Raw genomic sequence first — 16709 nt, forward strand, 5'->3', positions numbered from 1 at the left:
ACAGTCTCCCATCCCCTCCCAGCCTTCTCCTTTCTCTCAGTCCTGCCTCCAGACCTAACAATAATTTGGTAGAAGAAACTTTTAATAACATTTTCTCATTTAAAAAAAATACAGTAACAATTTCTCCATCTCTCAGACCATCTTGCCTTGCCCTTCCTGGGGCAAAGACAGCAAAAGGGAAGGGATGAGGAAGTACCAGTGTACAGAGAAGTGGATTAGGTGCTATTGGCCTGCTCTTGTTCAAAGAGTGCCATAGCAAGTTGAGAGCGGCTACCCAATCCCTCCAGATTACTGAGCCTACATCGATGGTAGAGTTCCTCACTAAGCCTCGGGCTGCAATCCCGAAGTGAAAACTTCTGCACCAGGCCTGGCTCAACTGCACGAAAAAGGTGCAGTCCAGAGAAGCGTAGAAAAACATCTAGCACCTCTAGCCCCTCAAGGGCTTCCTCTTCTTCCTGTCCAGCCAGTTCCCCGGCCAGCCGGGCTCGAGCTGCTAAGTAGTCAGCATTGTAGAAACAGCCCTCTGAAGAGGCCTGCCGGTCAAATCGGCCTCCAGCAGAGGCCCCCCGAGGCTGATCAGGACCAGCAGGGGAGGGAGGATCAGGGCCAGCCCCAGGAGGCCCTGGGGGTGATTTCACTGGAGCCAAAGCAGGGTTGAACTCCTGGAAGTGGACAGGAAAGAAAGCCTGCCAGCCTGAGATGGCATTCATGCGGCAGCGGTTGAGAACGTCAGGCCCGGGTCTTGTCCAGACAGTAGTTAGGAAGAAGAGTGTATCTACTGGGTGTTTTTTTGAGACTACATCCATGAGCCGCACTTGGGAGGGGGCCTCAGCTCGCACAGCAAGCCAGGCCAGTCGAGACCCAGGGTGTCTGCGCTCCAGCTCAGTGGCTGCTGCCTTCACCCCTGCAAAGGGGTCTGGGGCCCCTCGACCACCCTCCCGTGGCCCATAGACCAGCAGCAGGGTCAGTAAAGCATGTTCTCTTGGCTCTAGGACACCAGCTGCAAAGGCCTCTAGGAAGGCAGGGGCAGCAGCAGCTTCTGTAGGCAGAAGGGGCAGCACTAGCTGTACCCTTGTGGCCTCAGTGACATAAGGCATAGGTAGGATTTCCACTCGGCTCAGTGGCCGAAGTAAACTGACTCTTCGTGCCAGGGCTCTACGGTGCCCACGTTGGGTCACAGCTTCCAAAAGGAGGTCAAGTGTATACTCCATGCCCCGTGCTGGGTCAAAGCGGCGGTACCCATTGAGGAGTCGCTGCTTTCGGAAGCGTAGGCGGGGCTGGTAGCGCCTATTCAGCTGCTCCAGAGCAGTCTCCACAACATCACCCACATCTGCCCTGCTGGCCCCCCGCAGTGGGCATTTGGGGGCCCCATCTGCACAAGAGAAGATGTGCTGCTCTGTGAAGTAATCCCAACCCAGCACCTCGAAACGAGAGTGTGGAGTGAAAGGGGCAGGGAGCCCCACTGGCCAGCTCAACCCTGCTTCACCTTCTGGGGTCAGCACTGTCAGGTTTCGAATCTGTGCCTGGAAAGAGACACCATAACCTGTCAAAGGCTGATGCAGGCCCTTACATAGCTAGGGCTTTCTATGATCAAATTCACCTTTCAGACAAAGAGTTTCAAGCCTGACCCTGCCATTCATTAGCCACAGTAATTTAGGCAAAGCAACTTTTTTCCTCCATCTGTAAAATGGAGCCAATAAAACTAACCCTGTCTACTTCACAGAGTTGTTTTGAACAAAAAATGAAGAGCGCTAGAGAAATATAAACTGTAACAACCTTTCCTCCATCATTCCCAACCCCAATAACACATCCCTATCACAGCCTGGCCCTTTTCTTGCTGCTACTTTGTCTCCTTTAATCTATATATGGTTTATACCACCCGTCCCACAGTTGTACATTAACCTACTACATCTGGTCTCAGGATCTTATTTGTTTTAGACATCTCTGGATGTCACAAGTCCCCAGGAACAGGAACAAAAGCTTCTCTTCTTACTAAAGAGAAACTGCCAAGCTTCCACCGCTCATAGTACACAACATTTCTATATCCAAATCTCCCTGAGAGTTAGCTTTTAGCTCCTTTTACTCCTCACGTAACCTCAGATACTTAAACAGCTGTGGGCTCACCCATCAGCTTTCTCTCTGTCATCCTAGACCTGAATCAAAATCCTCTCCCCTGAAGATGGTGAAAAATCAGATCTGGTCACCACTTTCTTTTTAATTCTAGCCTAGCCTACTGCTCTAGCTCATCTGGATGCTTTCTCATTGCAAACCTGTTTCAGTTCTTTTATCTCCCATCCCCATGGGGCAAAAGTCACCACCTTGCAAACTATCCCCAATTTTCTGACTCACCTGCAGCTGCTCTATCTCACTGTAGGCCCGATCCAACTCCAGGGCACTGAAGCGCTTGTGTAGGCGATACATCAGCGTCCCATCAGAGACAGGGTGCACAGCAAAAGCACTCAGGAATGCTGTGCTGCCCTCCTTCTCAGGGTCCCTGTTCTTGGCCAGCTCAAAAGAACGATACTGCTGCCCCTAGAGGGACAGAGGAAAGACAATGTTTCCTTCATCCAACTCATGTATATCTCCACTGCATACTAATCCAACAATAAGGGTCCAGACTTCCCCACTGCTCCTTATGAGTTTCTTACCCAAGAACTTCCCTTTTTCCTGCTGGATTACTCATCCCTAGTACTCTAAAGGAGATAGGGGAAGGGGACTGTCAATTCACTCCTGTTTGTACCTCAACCTCCATTGTGAGTCCCACTGTTCTGATTTCAGAAAGGAGAGGTCAGCAGCTAAGAATACCCCATTCCCTTAAATTCTCCAGGGAATAGCCCCATCTTTCTGAAATGGAAGGGTGGAACATATCCAGAAACTGTCCCTTTCTCTTCAGGAGAGGGTTGAATATGTAATAGGAGGTCTTACTCTCTCTCTCTGGGAGAAGAACAGATTAAAGGGAAAGATGGTTCTTCTCTGTTGTAAAGGCTGTGTCTCGTGAATTCCCATCTGTTCAACATTGTTCCCCTCTCTATTGGTCAGGGTCCCCTGCTAGAATTTTTATGTCTCTGAAGTTTTATGAGTATTACAGGGGAGGTGCAGACTGTTGCAAATATAGACTGGAGGTAGGGATGGCTTTTGCTGAAAATGCAAATAGCCGCTAAGCTAAAGGTTGTGTTGGCAGCAGCTTCAACAGAGATCAATTGAGTTGGGCTCCAGGATCACTCAGGAGACTGATGAGCCTCCTGGAGCCCGAGTTTATAGGTTGGCAGTACCTGGTGCTGAGAGACACAGCCGATGCCCAAGGAGTCAATCAGGCAGCGCCCAAGCCACTCATCAGGACGGGCACTGAGGATGTCTCCACGGCAGCCATCCAGGTGGGGCCGCAGCCGGAGCAGGAGGCTCCTGGACAGAAGGTAGCCAAAGCCACCATGACAGTACCGGGCCTGCTCCCCTGCACCAATGAACTCCTCGGCCCGACCCAAGTACAGGTCCTGGTTGATGCTAAGGTGGCCAGCGAGTGCGGCCAGGCGGGGGGCTTGGACATAGGTGTCATCCTGCATCACGAAGAACCAGTCATAGTCAGCGCCAAAGTGAGTGTGAAGATGGCGCAGGGTCTCTGACATGAGCCAGGCTGGGCGCTCATCCCCATGGGACACCACCTGCATCCCAGCTGGTGCCCTGGCACCCCGCTGTCCTGTGAAATACAGTAGCCGAGGAAAGTAGTGGGCCACGGTGCGGTTCACAGCCACTGCTAGTGTGGACAGTGTGGCTCGGGAGGTCAGGACAGCCACGAGTAGCCGTTCACGGGAGCCCAGTTCCGTCTGGATATACCGTGTCCTGCAGAGAGACCACTGAAGTCAAAGGACCAACTTCCCAATTCTCCAGAGCCCTTTTGGGATACAGTTTGTTCTTCAGATTATGCTACCTTTGGATTAGGCTAGGGAAAAAGAGACCATCTCTATTGATGCTCAATAATATTCACTGATTAGAGAGGCACCCTGGCATAACAGTCAGAACTGGCCTAGGAGTCTTTAAGTCTTGTACCATACAAATCGGCAGAGTGACCATGGGTCAGTCAGTTAATATCTCGGTGTAATTTAACAAGCTGCTGATCTGCTTCACTGGAGTGAGTTTGCATATTGCGAATTTCTTACACTGATGAAATTATAGGTCTGGACCAAAATAAGTATGACTGAATATCTGGCCTTCTAAGTATTTTTATAGATTTACTGAACGTGAATTAGATGTCCCTCATGCCCTCAAGGACCTTACAAATTTGACCTCTTATAAAGCCAAGGTAGGGGTCCTGTATCTCAAGGACTATACAGAGCATGACTCTCACCTGAGCACCTTCTTGTATGGCTTATTGGGATCCCTGTAGTATGGAACAATCCGAGGCTTGAAGTCTTCATCACTCTGACCAAGCTGGGCCCTTGAATCCAGCTTCCGTGACCCCCCAAGTTCCCCCAAAGCCTCCACACAGGGGTCATCACCCTCACCCTGGATCCAGGAGACACGTAAGAGGCTCAAACTGCACCCCAAGGACAGTCCTAGGAGGAGGGGTAGTGCTGGTCGAAGCAAAGCCAGAAGGGAGCTCAGTCGCATGATGGTGTGTCTAGGGGCAGGGATGCCTTCCCCAACAAGGGGCACAGTCTTAGGGATCACCTGGGCTAAAGATTATATGCAGCCTGGGGCAATGATCAACTTAAATCTTAAAGTAAGGAACCTGCAGTCAGTGTGGCCTATAGCACAGCAAAGGAGGCAAGCTTCCAGGATCCAGCATTTCCCAAGGAAGTTCAAGACAAAATCAGGACCCAGGGCTTCCCTTGATCCTAGCCTGGCTTTCTAGCCCCGTCTGACTCTCCAGTTGTTAGAGCAGAAAAATCTAACTCTCGAACAGGAAGCAATTAGCTTGACAAGGTTCCAAGGCTGGGATCAGTTTGGTCTTTTGGTGAAAGATGAGAAAACCAAACTTAAGGACTAGATTCCTGGTCCTGATACAAGGAAAGAGTGAGAGTCACAAAAACCTGCCATCCAGATCTAGTGCAAGCGGTGGCTGTAAGAGGTGAAAGAAGGGTAAGAGGAGAAATCCATGGCACTTCAAACCAAGAGCCACCAACCACAGTAAGTAACCTCAGCCTCAACCCACATCTGCCTGTCCTGCAGAGTTCCAGGTTCTGGATCAGCCATACCCTAGAACTCTCACTTTGCCTGTCTGCTTGAGACTGATACCAAAAAAGGGTGTCTAGTTCTCCTCCCCTTCCCTTTAGTGATGTGGTGAAAGGGTAGCTTAGGGTAGTCTACCAGCCAAAAATGACCAAGAGCCACTAATATTCTGCATCTGAGAAGAGGTATGTGGGTGAGGTAGGCAAGTTTGCTGACTGAGCACCCATACTGTCTCAAGAGAGCCCAGTGGCAGAGGACATTTCCCTGGAATCTGGCAAACCTTAAGGCAACGTGCAAAGAACAGTTTTGCTTGGACCTCTTTTGAGGGAAACAGAAGAACCGGGTTCCAGTAGTCTTTGCTGCATGAGTTCTCTCGCCCTTTGTCTGGTCTGCCTGTGGAGGTTTTTGCTACTTAAATGGCGAAGAAATCTTAGACGAGTCACTTCCTCTCCCCGGGCCTCGCTTTCTTCATCTGTAAAATAAGAGGGTTGGAACAGATAAAGTTCCCTTTCAGTTCTAGGTCGAAAAATCCAAGAAAGACTCGAAACCCCAGAGAAACCAAAGAAAGAAGGTGCCGGCCGTTAAATCTGCCTGGAGGGACGCCTCGCTTGGTGAGCTCTGGACGTCCAGGCATCAGGAGTCCCCCGAAGCCCCCGACAAATGCTAAGTCTGCACCAAGGAGACAGAGGAGCCGGGGTCGGTCCCGGGATCCAACGGAAAGCATGCGAGTTATTTCCCGTTTTGGGGGGGGAGGGGGAGGTAAGAAGGCAAAAAGAGGGAGACTTAAGGCTGAGCAGAAACTTCGGGGAAGACCGACAGTTCCTCCCAGGGGGCCCAAACCGAAGAAGGCTGGCCTCGGGTCCCGCCGGCCCGGAGGGAGCTCGGCTCTGACTGGCTGGGGGCCGGGGTGGGAGGAAGGGGAGCCTAATTTCCACACACCCCAGGGAAGGGAGATCCCGAGCAGAGAATGGAGAGGACCTGACGCCGTTCCAGAGGATGGCAAAGCCCGAGTCCCGTCCGCAAGACACGAACCAACCAGACACCAAGTTCCGGAGACTCGCCGGCTGGGCTACAGCCGCCGCTGCCACCTCACAGCCCCCTGGGCCCGCTCCTTCCTCTTCCGCTTCCCCGGTCACTATGGTGACCGCATCCGGCGGCTCGCTCGGGCGGCCGGCCTTCTCGATGGCTCTCTCTGGGCCCAGTACGCATGCCCGTACAGGACGGAGAGGCCCGGCTAGGACGCCACAGCCCAGGAAGAACAGCGCCCCCCTTCGGGACCGTCGGGATCAGCGCACCGCAGAGAGAAGAGCTTGGTAGCTTGGTGGGGGCAGAGCACCTCGGCATTACAGCGCACCCCCCTCGAGGACAGAGCAACCCCGGGAGGGCAATGGGGACAGTGTCCGCGTGGGGACAGAGCACCTCCGGATGACAGCTCGTCCCCTCGAAGACAGAGCATCTTGGAGGACAGAGCAGCCTCCCGGGAAAAGAACCGCTCCTCCGAAGACGTGGCATCGTGGTGGGCACAGCTCAGCTCAGCTGCGGGGACGAGGAGGAATGGAGACGGCTAAGGACTGAGCTGCCGGGCTGGACCCGCACAGCCCCTCGAGGACGGCGCCCGCAGGCCCCATTAGTCGAGCCAGGAACGAAGCCCCAGGAAGAACAGAACAGCTCGGGACAGCGGCCCCTGGCGGGCACAGAGCGGCTCCTCGAGGGTGTCCTTCCCAGCCGCTTCTGTCCTAAAGTGACCTGGACATCGTCACTTTCTCCTTCTTATCCTTCCCGGGATTCCCCTCCCGTTTCCCTATCCCCCCCCAACTGCTCCCCAACTTTTTTCTCCTTCTCTTTCCATAATTTAAATTTAATGTTTTAGTTCAATTTAGCAAAATGTATTAAACACCTACTATGTACAAAGTGGAGGCAGCTAGGTGGTTCAGTGGATAGAATGGCTGGGTCTGGAATCAGGAGGGACCTGAGTTCAAATATGACCTCAGACACTTGCTAGCTGTGTGACCCCCGGCAAGTCACTTAACCCTCTGTTTCTCTACTGGAGAAGGAAATGGCAAATCACTCCAGTATCTTTGCCAAGAAAACCCCATGAATAGTATTGCCATGTATATGTATAGTCCAAGGGCTCACAAAGAACTGGACATGACTGAACAATAAATGTGCAAAAGTACTGTTCTAAAGGCCTGGTATTCAAATAGGATAGACACAATCCATGTCTATTCCTTTCTCCAACCCTAAAACAGCTTCTTTTCTACATTCTAGCTCTTTCTTCCTCCTTTCCTTTTCTTCTCTCCCCTTCCATTCATTCTCTTATTTCTCCTACTGCTATTTGTTTTACCTACCCACCCTCTTCCAACCTCCATTCTTCTCTCCTTTTCTTTTGCCCTTTTGCTCATCTCCATCTTCTTCTTCCATGTATCTGAAATGTACTCCTTCCTCACCTCTGCCTTTTAGAATCCCTTGTTTCCTTCAAAACTCAGCTCAAGCTCATGTATCTTCTACTTGAGTATGTAGCTCTTTCCTTACCCCCTCAGATGCTAATGCCTTCCACTCAAGGTTACTTTGTATTTTTTTTATATAACATGTATATGTTTATGTTGTCTTCACTGATTGGATGTAACATTAAGACAGGATCACAGTGCCTGGCAGATAGGAGGAGATGCTTATTTATTGGAAATAATAAAAATGCTTGTTTATTGATTGATCTCATCAATGTGAATAGTCCTTCCAACCATGATGATTGCACCCACCTCTGCCCATCTACTATGGACTCTTGTACACATCTCCCATAAATTTACCAGAGAAGCATTCTGAGAGCTTTATTCATTTTTTTCTTAACATCATGAGGATATCAAGCACTTGAGTTGTTCATTGGTTATTCCTTGCTCTTGCCATGTGAACAGTCCATCTTCTTTTTCATTCATACATTTTGTTAAAGACCTCATTCATTTTTTTTCTCCTTTTAATTCTCTGTAATGCAGTGTAGACTGCTCATACCCATTATTTATCTCTCTCCATTGTACTTTTGGCAATATTCATTTTGCAGTGTTTTACATATCAAGCCACTGGATGAATACTGATATTTTTAAATGAATGTTTGTTTCAGAGAGAAGTTTTGTCATGAAAAAGAACTATGCAATTTTCCAAAGGCAATCCAGCCTGCTCTTTTCCCCTTCAATTCTGGACCCAATTCATTGTCCATTTGCAGCCCTAGTTTAAGAGATATACTAATGGATGGGCCCTACAGACTGTCCATTCAATTGTATATCATAGTCTGGATAATGGTTATTCTTTATCTGTTTGGTTTTTCGAAAGTGAATAATTAGGCCAAAATCTTTAGAATGTTTGTGGATTTCAGCTGGAACTCCCTGTAATTTTCTGGGGTTTGGTACTATCATCATAAGAGTATAAAAAAAAAAACACAGGAGAATCTAGAAGACCTTGACATCTATAGGAAACACCTCCTCAATTTGGACGCTGTGCTGGATCTTCATGAGAGTAGTCAACACTTTTATTGAGGAAATGTTTCCCTGATTTATGCTTCACTTGGTATTAATGAACAGTGGATCGTAGAACAAAGCTATCTTTGTTATATTTTTCAAGAGATCTCATATAATCTTGATGTACACATGAGAAGTTCTTTGATGGAAGAGGGCCAAAGTCATTTGCATCTAAATTTAATACCCTAAGACCACTCATTTTCCCTTGGTGATGACTGAGGGCCTGCTATATGTATGGGTCTTGGGCTTTCTTAGCAAAAGCTGACAGAATTACCTCTTTCTACCTGTCTTGATTTAGGCATAACTGTCCTCTGTACCAAGTTATTCGCCTTACTGAATTTACAGTTCCCATATTTTTGTAACTCCTTTCATTTAGAAAGTCTGGAGGAAGGAATTGACTGGCAGGCAGACTCACAGGTCTGATGGCATGATCCTCAGCATTCTCAAGGTTATTTGATTACACTTTGCATTTGAATGATCATTAACTTTATGATTATCTTCTTTCTTGGAAGGGTAGATTTCAATTTCATCAAAAACCAAAGGCATAAATAAATAAATTTGGGGAAAATTTTTTTTTAAAAGGCATAGCATTTTCAATCACAGAGACATCAATACTCCTATTGCATTTTTATTGTCATCTAATTCTCAAAGAATGTAACTGTTCTTGAGATTTTACCCTCATGAAAAAGTGAAATCTGATGATCTTTTGTTTATTACAGTATTGGGCACTTAACAAAATTCCTAGTCTTCCTGATCCCTAGGATCCCTCTTTATAATGTGTTAGCCCAGGTTATGGTGGTGGTTTGGGTGGGTAGTTATTTCAGCACTGAGTTTTTAAGTGTATCACAAGCTCTAAACTCATTCTCCCAACTCATCCTTGAACCAACAGGTTGGATCATCGTAGTATGAGTTAGATGATTTCTCCTCTTAGAGTTCTAACCCTGAAGGGCTCCTGAGTTTTATCTAACACTATTTATTACTCATGAGTCCCCATCTAGTATGTTCCCTCAAAATCAATTGCCCAGTTAATATCAATTAACTTTTACCAAGGGAAATTTGTTGAGAAAGCACAAAAAGCAAAGAACAATCATATCTTTTGCAACTGAGGATACATTCTTCCCTCTTTGGTCCCTGAGGACCCTGAATAAACTTAAAGTTGTCACAAAATATCCCTCCCTCCATGGAAGGAGAGGTTCTTCCTGGCACTGGGGGTCCTAGCTCTTCATGGAATCCTCAATAAGTTCATTTCTAGGTGTAACAATATGAATGAGTTGCTCCCTTGCTTGCAAAAAGTAGCATTTTGGCTGAATCAACAGTGTTTCTTGGCTACTTTGACTAGGGCTACTGCAGCTACTGACAGACACTGTTACCTGACTTTCTTTGCTAGGACTTCTAGTGGCTTTTCTAACCTTTTAAAGCTCACAAAGTGGTAACCTGCTATATTGTTTTCAAAACTAATTCACCCATGATCAAGGAAGATAAATACAAAGAGGCAAAGGACAGGAGATGCCATACGTTTATGACCACATAGCACAGATAGTAAGATGAGACAGTGACCTGTCACTAATTTCCTCCCTTACTCAGAGGCCCATAGCAGTTCTGGCCTCACTTGTCACCAGGGAAGAAAGAAAATTCATCTGTTTGAACCTTGTGCATACATAGTCATTTCCAGCTTAACAACTAATTAAACATCTTTCATAACCAGGAAGTAAGCGGACGATACAGAGACTTGTATCAGAGGTTTGCTAGGAAATATTTAACAATTGGTTTTCTGAAGAAATAATGTATGTACAACACACTTTTCAGTTAATTCTGAATTATTAACATGACAATCAATAAATCAAGTCGTGAGTCATTTGCCTCTTCCAGGATATCAGTTCTCACACCGGTACCAATGTGTTCAAGCTGTCTCCAAAACCCAGATGCCTGTGCCTGTTCTGAAGAGGGGGGAAGAAAGACTTTTCCATCATAAATTTCTAGAAGCAGTCTTACTCAATCTTCCTGCGTATCCAAGCATGTGATTTAAGGGCTGGGTTCTTGTTGCCTCTTCCTTTATTATACAAGGACATGAGTGGGAGTGGGTTTGTGAAATAGTAACAACATCAATCATTCCTCCAACAAATATGCAACAAAAAGCAGCCATGGTATAGTATGAAAAGCACTGCCCTTAAAATCAGACCTGGACTTAGAGTCCCAATGCTGTTGTTTATGGACATTGCTTCTGTAAGTCTCTATGAAATGCATTTCCTTGTGTGTAAAGTGGACAGAAAAATCCTTATATTGCTTTCCTTATGGGGAAAGTGAGTGTGGAAAGTACTTTATCAGCCTTAAGGTGCTATGTAAATGTGAGCTTATTAAATTGTTCTTAAACGTAATAAGGCAGAGTAAAAGATGCCTAAAAGTATAAGACTATCTATAAATAGTTTATTATTATAGATAATGTAATTGACTCTAAAATTTTGAGCATATAGCCACTATACATACATACACGCATACATATACATACATGTTTATATTTAGAATTATATAAAGGAGAGATTAGCAAAGATGGTAAAGCAGGAAAAAGTAGTACAGCCCAGATCTCCTCCCATAGACAACAACAACAGTCACCTAGAAAAAGCACCAGATCAGATTGGGAAATCCAGTGAAAAATCACAGTGAGTCATTTTTCTAGTCCAGGTGAGCATAGGGAGACAGTGGTCTGTAGGCAACGAGGACAGGGTCTAGCTAAGAAGGCACTGCTCAGAGTCACAAGTATGAACCAAACTGAGGCCTACAAATAGGCTTGGGCAAGATTCTCAAAATCAGACCCCAGCCTAGTCAGAGGTCTGCAACTGAGTGACCTTTGCAGACCAAGAAAGAACTTACACTTCCGTCCCTTTGAGCAGAATCGTCTCTGATATCACCTCAATAGAAAGCTTTCATTCTGAATCCATTCCTCTTTATGTCTGTTAAATGAATGGTGATGTACTGTGGTGTATACACTCTGGCCCTTTCTCAGAGCCAGGCAGACTCCTCTTTCTCAGCATTCTACAGTACCCCAGGGGTCCTCATCAGCTTGAGCTTCCACTAGCTGTGTTGCTCTCATGGTTAGGGACCTGTGAGCAATGTCCCAGTTCCATTTAACCACTTTACACTGGGAAGTTTCTTCAAAGGGATATTTACTTTAAAATATAGCCAGAGCAAAGCATAAACTTCCCCCCACTATCTCAGGGGCATACTCTTTCCTATACTACTTCAATCTCTTGGGGAATTGGCTCAAAACTTAGCTCAGTTCCTACATAGTATTGATTCCATTATGTTCACACCCAAAGGCAACATTAATGATGGACAAGTACTTGTCTCAGCCACTGATGGACAAGGGTTCAGAAGGTTACTCTTTGCTCCTCAGGGCATAAATTGCTGCAATACGACCTAGAACCTAGACTCTGGAATTTTTCCATAGCTTTCAAACTCACAAGGTCAAAGAGGCTCAAGTCCTTTCATTTAGAACACAAAAGAACAAACACAGACGCCAAAGACAGGCCTATTTGTCAAGGACCACATGGCCTCAGAGAAGACTGAGGCTTCTTCCTTTACAGCATGGTCTCTTACCAGACAACATAAGCAAAAGTCACCAAGATCACTTGAGAGTAATTGAGGTAAAGAGGAAGTGTCTGATGCTGATAAGATCTTTACATGCCTCTGAAACAGCTCCAAGTGCCTCCACTTCACTTCATATGATTAGCTAACGGGACCAATCCAGAACGTCTGTGTACACCACCTAGTTCTCCAAAGCAATTTCCTTACATGTCATCAGTATTTTACCAAAAGCAATCTTGACGTGAAGAGGTTGCATCTGCTGAGCGATCTGAGAGGGTCTGCACATGCCTAATAAAGTACCCTCTTTTCTTATTCATGTTCGGATATTTTAGTTGTATTTCCATTTGAAACTGTTAGCAAGAAGATCAGTTTGGCTGAACCAGAAAGTGCCAGAATTGGAGTAATATAAAATAAGCTTAGAAAGAGAGGTTAGCATCATGTTGAGTAGAATTTTAAATGCCAAATGGAGGATTTTATATTTGATCTTTGAGGCAACAGGAAGGCACTGGAAGTTATTGCAAAGGGGAATGATGTGGTTTGACTTAACCTTTTTTAAAAAAAAATAATTTATTTTTAGTTTTCAACATTCACTTTCATAAGATTTTGAGTTACAGATTTTCTCCCTGTATCTCCCCTCCCCCCTCCCCAATACGGCATATAATTTGATATAGGCTCTACATATACATTCATATTGAACCTATTTTCACATTAGTCATATTGTAAAGAAGAATTGGAACCAATGGGAGAAACCACGAGAAAGAAGAAACAAACAAAAAAGAAAAAAAGAGAGAGCAAATAGTCTGCTTCATTCTGCATTCAGACTCCAGGGTTCTTTTTCTGGATGTGGACAGCATTTTCCATCACGAGTCCTTTGGAGTTGTCTTGAATTCTTGTATTACTAAAAAGAGATGTCTACCAAAGTTAGTCATGTCCTATGGTGGCTGTTACTGCGTATGGTGTTGTCCTGGTTCTGCTCATTTCACTCAGCATCAGTTCATTCAAATCTTTCCAGGTTTTTCTGAAGTTAGCCTGCTCATCATTTCTTATAGTAGTATTCCATTACATTCATATACCACAACTTGTTCAGCCATTTATTCCCCAACTGATGGACATCCCCTTAATTGACCTAATCTTTTGGAAAATCACTTCAGCAGATGAGAATAGAGTGGGGAAAGGCTTAAGAAAGTGAAATTAATTAAGAGGTCATTTTAACCGTACAAGTAATAGATAAAGAGTATCTAACTAGAGTGGTAGCTGATGGATAGAAGGTGATCATGTTGTTGAGAAACAATGGACTAAGATTTGGCAATTGGGTGTGTGTGGGTGAGGGAAAGTGAGAAGCTAAGGTTTCAAACTTGGATACTCAGAAAAAAATGGTAGACTTGAAAGAGGGGTGGGGTTTTTTTTTGGGTGGGAGAGATAATGTTGATTGAAACTATGTCTGCTCATCCTCCATACTCATTCTGTCCACCCAAAACAAAAGGGAGGCTGTGGGGTTTTTACTTAGTGGCCACTGCCTGTGAGTGCACAGCTGCATTCTGAGAGGTGCTTGTAATAGCCACTAGATTATCTGTAAGGTAAGGGGTGGGAATTCTGGGGATAGGAGGGCAATACAATTTCTACGGTGAGTCCCCACTTCCTGGGTAGATTACAACTGCCCCTGCCTAACAGAATGGGAGAGGAGGTTGGGAGCTTACACAGTGGGAGGGAACAGAGGAAGGAGTGTCGGGTGGAGAATGAGGGCAAGGTAATTACAGCTATGTTAAAGACATTTTGTCTACCATGAGGAGAGAGCTCTGATGAGTTGATCACACACCCTTTAGGCTCATGCCACAGCCCTTCATGAAGCTGCAGTCCCCACCTTGCACCACTATCATCAAAAAGCCTTCATAGGAGGTCTTCTATGTGTAGGGTATTGTGCTCAGCAGAGGGTAGAGGGGAGGAACTTAATAACAGAGCACACACAGAAAAGATGAGTAGTAATACTGTTGTCCAATCTATGAGTTTCAGAGTGAATTGGGTTTAAGTGCTCTGTCCAAAAGAGCACTCTCTCCCCCTCCCTTTCCCTCTCCACCTGAGGGTGCTGTCCCCAAAGGAAGGTATATTTTGTTACCAGAAAGCTACCTCATTAACTTGGGTTTTACTGGCTAGATTTCTTTCTCAAAGACCAAGCCTTAAACCCAATTCAGTCTGGAACTCATAGATTGGACAACAACAGGTCCCTGCCCTTCTAGCACAATGACTGTAAATAGTAAATAGTAACTGTTGTTCTTGGCCAGCAACCCTGAGGGTTTTCCCCTCCAAGTTTTGAGTTTTTGTTTTATTTTGTTTTTTTTGATCAAAGGGATGATCCCTTGACTCATTTCTTAAAGAGGCTTATTTACTGAATGAGCATTGCCTGACTCCAAGTGAGAACCTGAAAAGGCCTTAGCCTAAAAGGGCCAGGGTCTCCGATTGCATCCTGGGCCATCTCCAGTCTTCCTGATGAATATCTGGCTACTGGACTCAGATGGCTCCAGAGGAGAAAGTGAGGTTGGTGACTTTGCATAGCCCCCCCCTCACTCAAAACAAAGTCAACTGCAAGTCATGTCATCATCTTGATGTGATGGTCCTCTTCGAGAACAAAGGACAAACACAAATAATAATATAAAAAGGCATAGGCCAAGAGTCAAATGAGCACCAGAGACCAACTGTACTAGAGAACTGATAATACTTGTTCCTTGGTCTTTGCATGCACTTGGTAGGTCTCTTATTTTTCATTTTGCATTATAGATATATGGGGATAACATAACTATGCATATTGGTTTATATGCCATACTTTTTCTGTTAGAGTGTAGGCTCAAGAAATTTAGGGGCCATGCTTCAATTGTCTTCCCTTCTCCCCTAACACTCTGTCCAGAGTTTAATAACTGACTGTCAAATAACCAAAGGAATAAGACTTCACATAGAGAGGTCACACTAGCCTAGGGTCATCTTGCTCAGGGACTTGAGCAAGGCTATAAATTTGATAAAGTAGGTGCAATAGAATGTGAGTTCCTTGAAGGCAGAAACTTTTTTTTTTTAATGTGTGTGTCCTCAGCACTTACAATAGTAGAGTGCCTAAATATTGGTCCAATTTAACTTAATTTGGGCCACATGTTGGAAGGCCTAAATGCAAGGCTAATGATAAAGACTCACTTACGTGGAATTTTAATGGTGATATACCATTTTTTTTTCTCACTTGATTCTTACAACTCTGTGAGGCAAAGGTTTGGGATTTAATCCTGTAAACAGTACCAAGCTATTTAAGGTTTTTGAGGGGGGAAATGACATATTTTAGAAAGAATGATCTTCTGGTGGCATGTAGAATGCCAGATGGAAAGACTGCAGGCAGGGAGAACAATTAGGTAACTGCAATAATCCAATATGGAAGTGATGAGGAGATTAGTCATTTTGTCAGTTAGGGGGTAGTGGTGGAAATGATAGAGAGAAGTACTGACTGACTTCTCCCTTTCTATAATCTTGCTACTCAAAAATGACTCAGCCTGGATAATGTGATGAGGAGAATAATGGAAGCATGTGCAGAAATATGGAAGACATCTCAGTTGAAAGGGACTTCAGAGATCTCCAACTTTATTCATAAAAATGTACATCTAATCTTTGCTTGAAAACCTCAAATTAGGGAGAGCCCACTCTCCAGAGGTAGCCAATTCCACTTTTGAATACAGTCTAGTCTAGTCCAATCAACAAGCTTTCATTAAGCAATTTCATTAAGCATATTCTAGGCACTGGGCTAAGTGCTGGAGATACAGATATAAGTAGACTGCTTCTGGTAAAATACTGATGAGTGTAAGGCAAGGAGAACTAGGTGGTATACATAGAGATACAAAGAAAAATCATCCCAGCCCTCAAGAAGTTGATATTCTAATAGGGGCAGGGGAAGACAACACAAAAGAAATCAGAAAAGGAAGGGGGAGGCAGATGGTATGCTTGAGAGGAAAGAAAATATTACTGGTCTCTGGGTACTTTCCTTAAAATAGAGGTTCTGTGAGGAACTATCAGAGGACAAGGCCACAAGGGCAAAGAGAACATTTCAGGGTGAGGAGGCTTAGGTGGCATGGTGGATGATCTTGGTGTCTTTGATGTCTGAACAAATTCTAAGTGCTCCACAGCACCCACTTCAGTCACTATCATGGTCATGGAACAAACTGTTGTCATCTGCCCATGTTGCTGGGGGATGGCTTCACGTACTTGGGTAGATATTCCCCTCTCACCAACAGTTCCAGACCTGTTGGTTACTCTCACTCTTGTTTAACCCCTCTGGCGAGAAGGCTTCACCAGCATGTGGCAGCTAAGCATGTGGCAGCTAAGCATGGTACAGCTTCTTGGAGCCACTGGTGAGAACTGAGCGAGAAGTGGACACCAAAGGTGGATGAGCAGCCCTGAAAAGAGCTCCTCAAGTTCTCACAACAGAGG

At 45.4% G+C, this 16709-nt stretch overlaps 1 protein-coding gene across 2 annotated transcripts; it reads right to left on the bottom strand.

Moving 5' to 3' along the window:
- Positions 1-64: 64 nt before the first annotated feature.
- Positions 65-7864, bottom strand: CHPF2 (chondroitin polymerizing factor 2). 2 transcript variants are annotated; one of them, XM_072652191.1, is made up of 5 exons: positions 6145-7864; positions 4343-5638; positions 3273-3837; positions 2350-2532; positions 65-1523 (listed from the first exon to the last, which is right to left on the bottom strand). In XM_072652191.1, exons 2-5 carry the CDS (start codon positions 4603-4605, stop codon positions 216-218), a joined length of 2319 nt encoding a protein of 772 aa, XP_072508292.1. In that variant the 5' UTR covers positions 4606-5638; positions 6145-7864; the 3' UTR covers positions 65-215. The 2 variants fall into 2 exon arrangements, with proteins under 2 accessions (XP_072508292.1, XP_072508293.1); XM_072652192.1 differs by having other exon boundaries at positions 6106-7864.
- Positions 7865-16709: the final 8845 nt, after the last annotated feature.

Source organism: Notamacropus eugenii, chromosome 3, assembly GCF_028372415.1.
Source record: "Notamacropus eugenii isolate mMacEug1 chromosome 3, mMacEug1.pri_v2, whole genome shotgun sequence".
In the NCBI taxonomy this organism is placed as follows: domain Eukaryota; kingdom Metazoa; phylum Chordata; class Mammalia; order Diprotodontia; family Macropodidae; genus Notamacropus; species Notamacropus eugenii.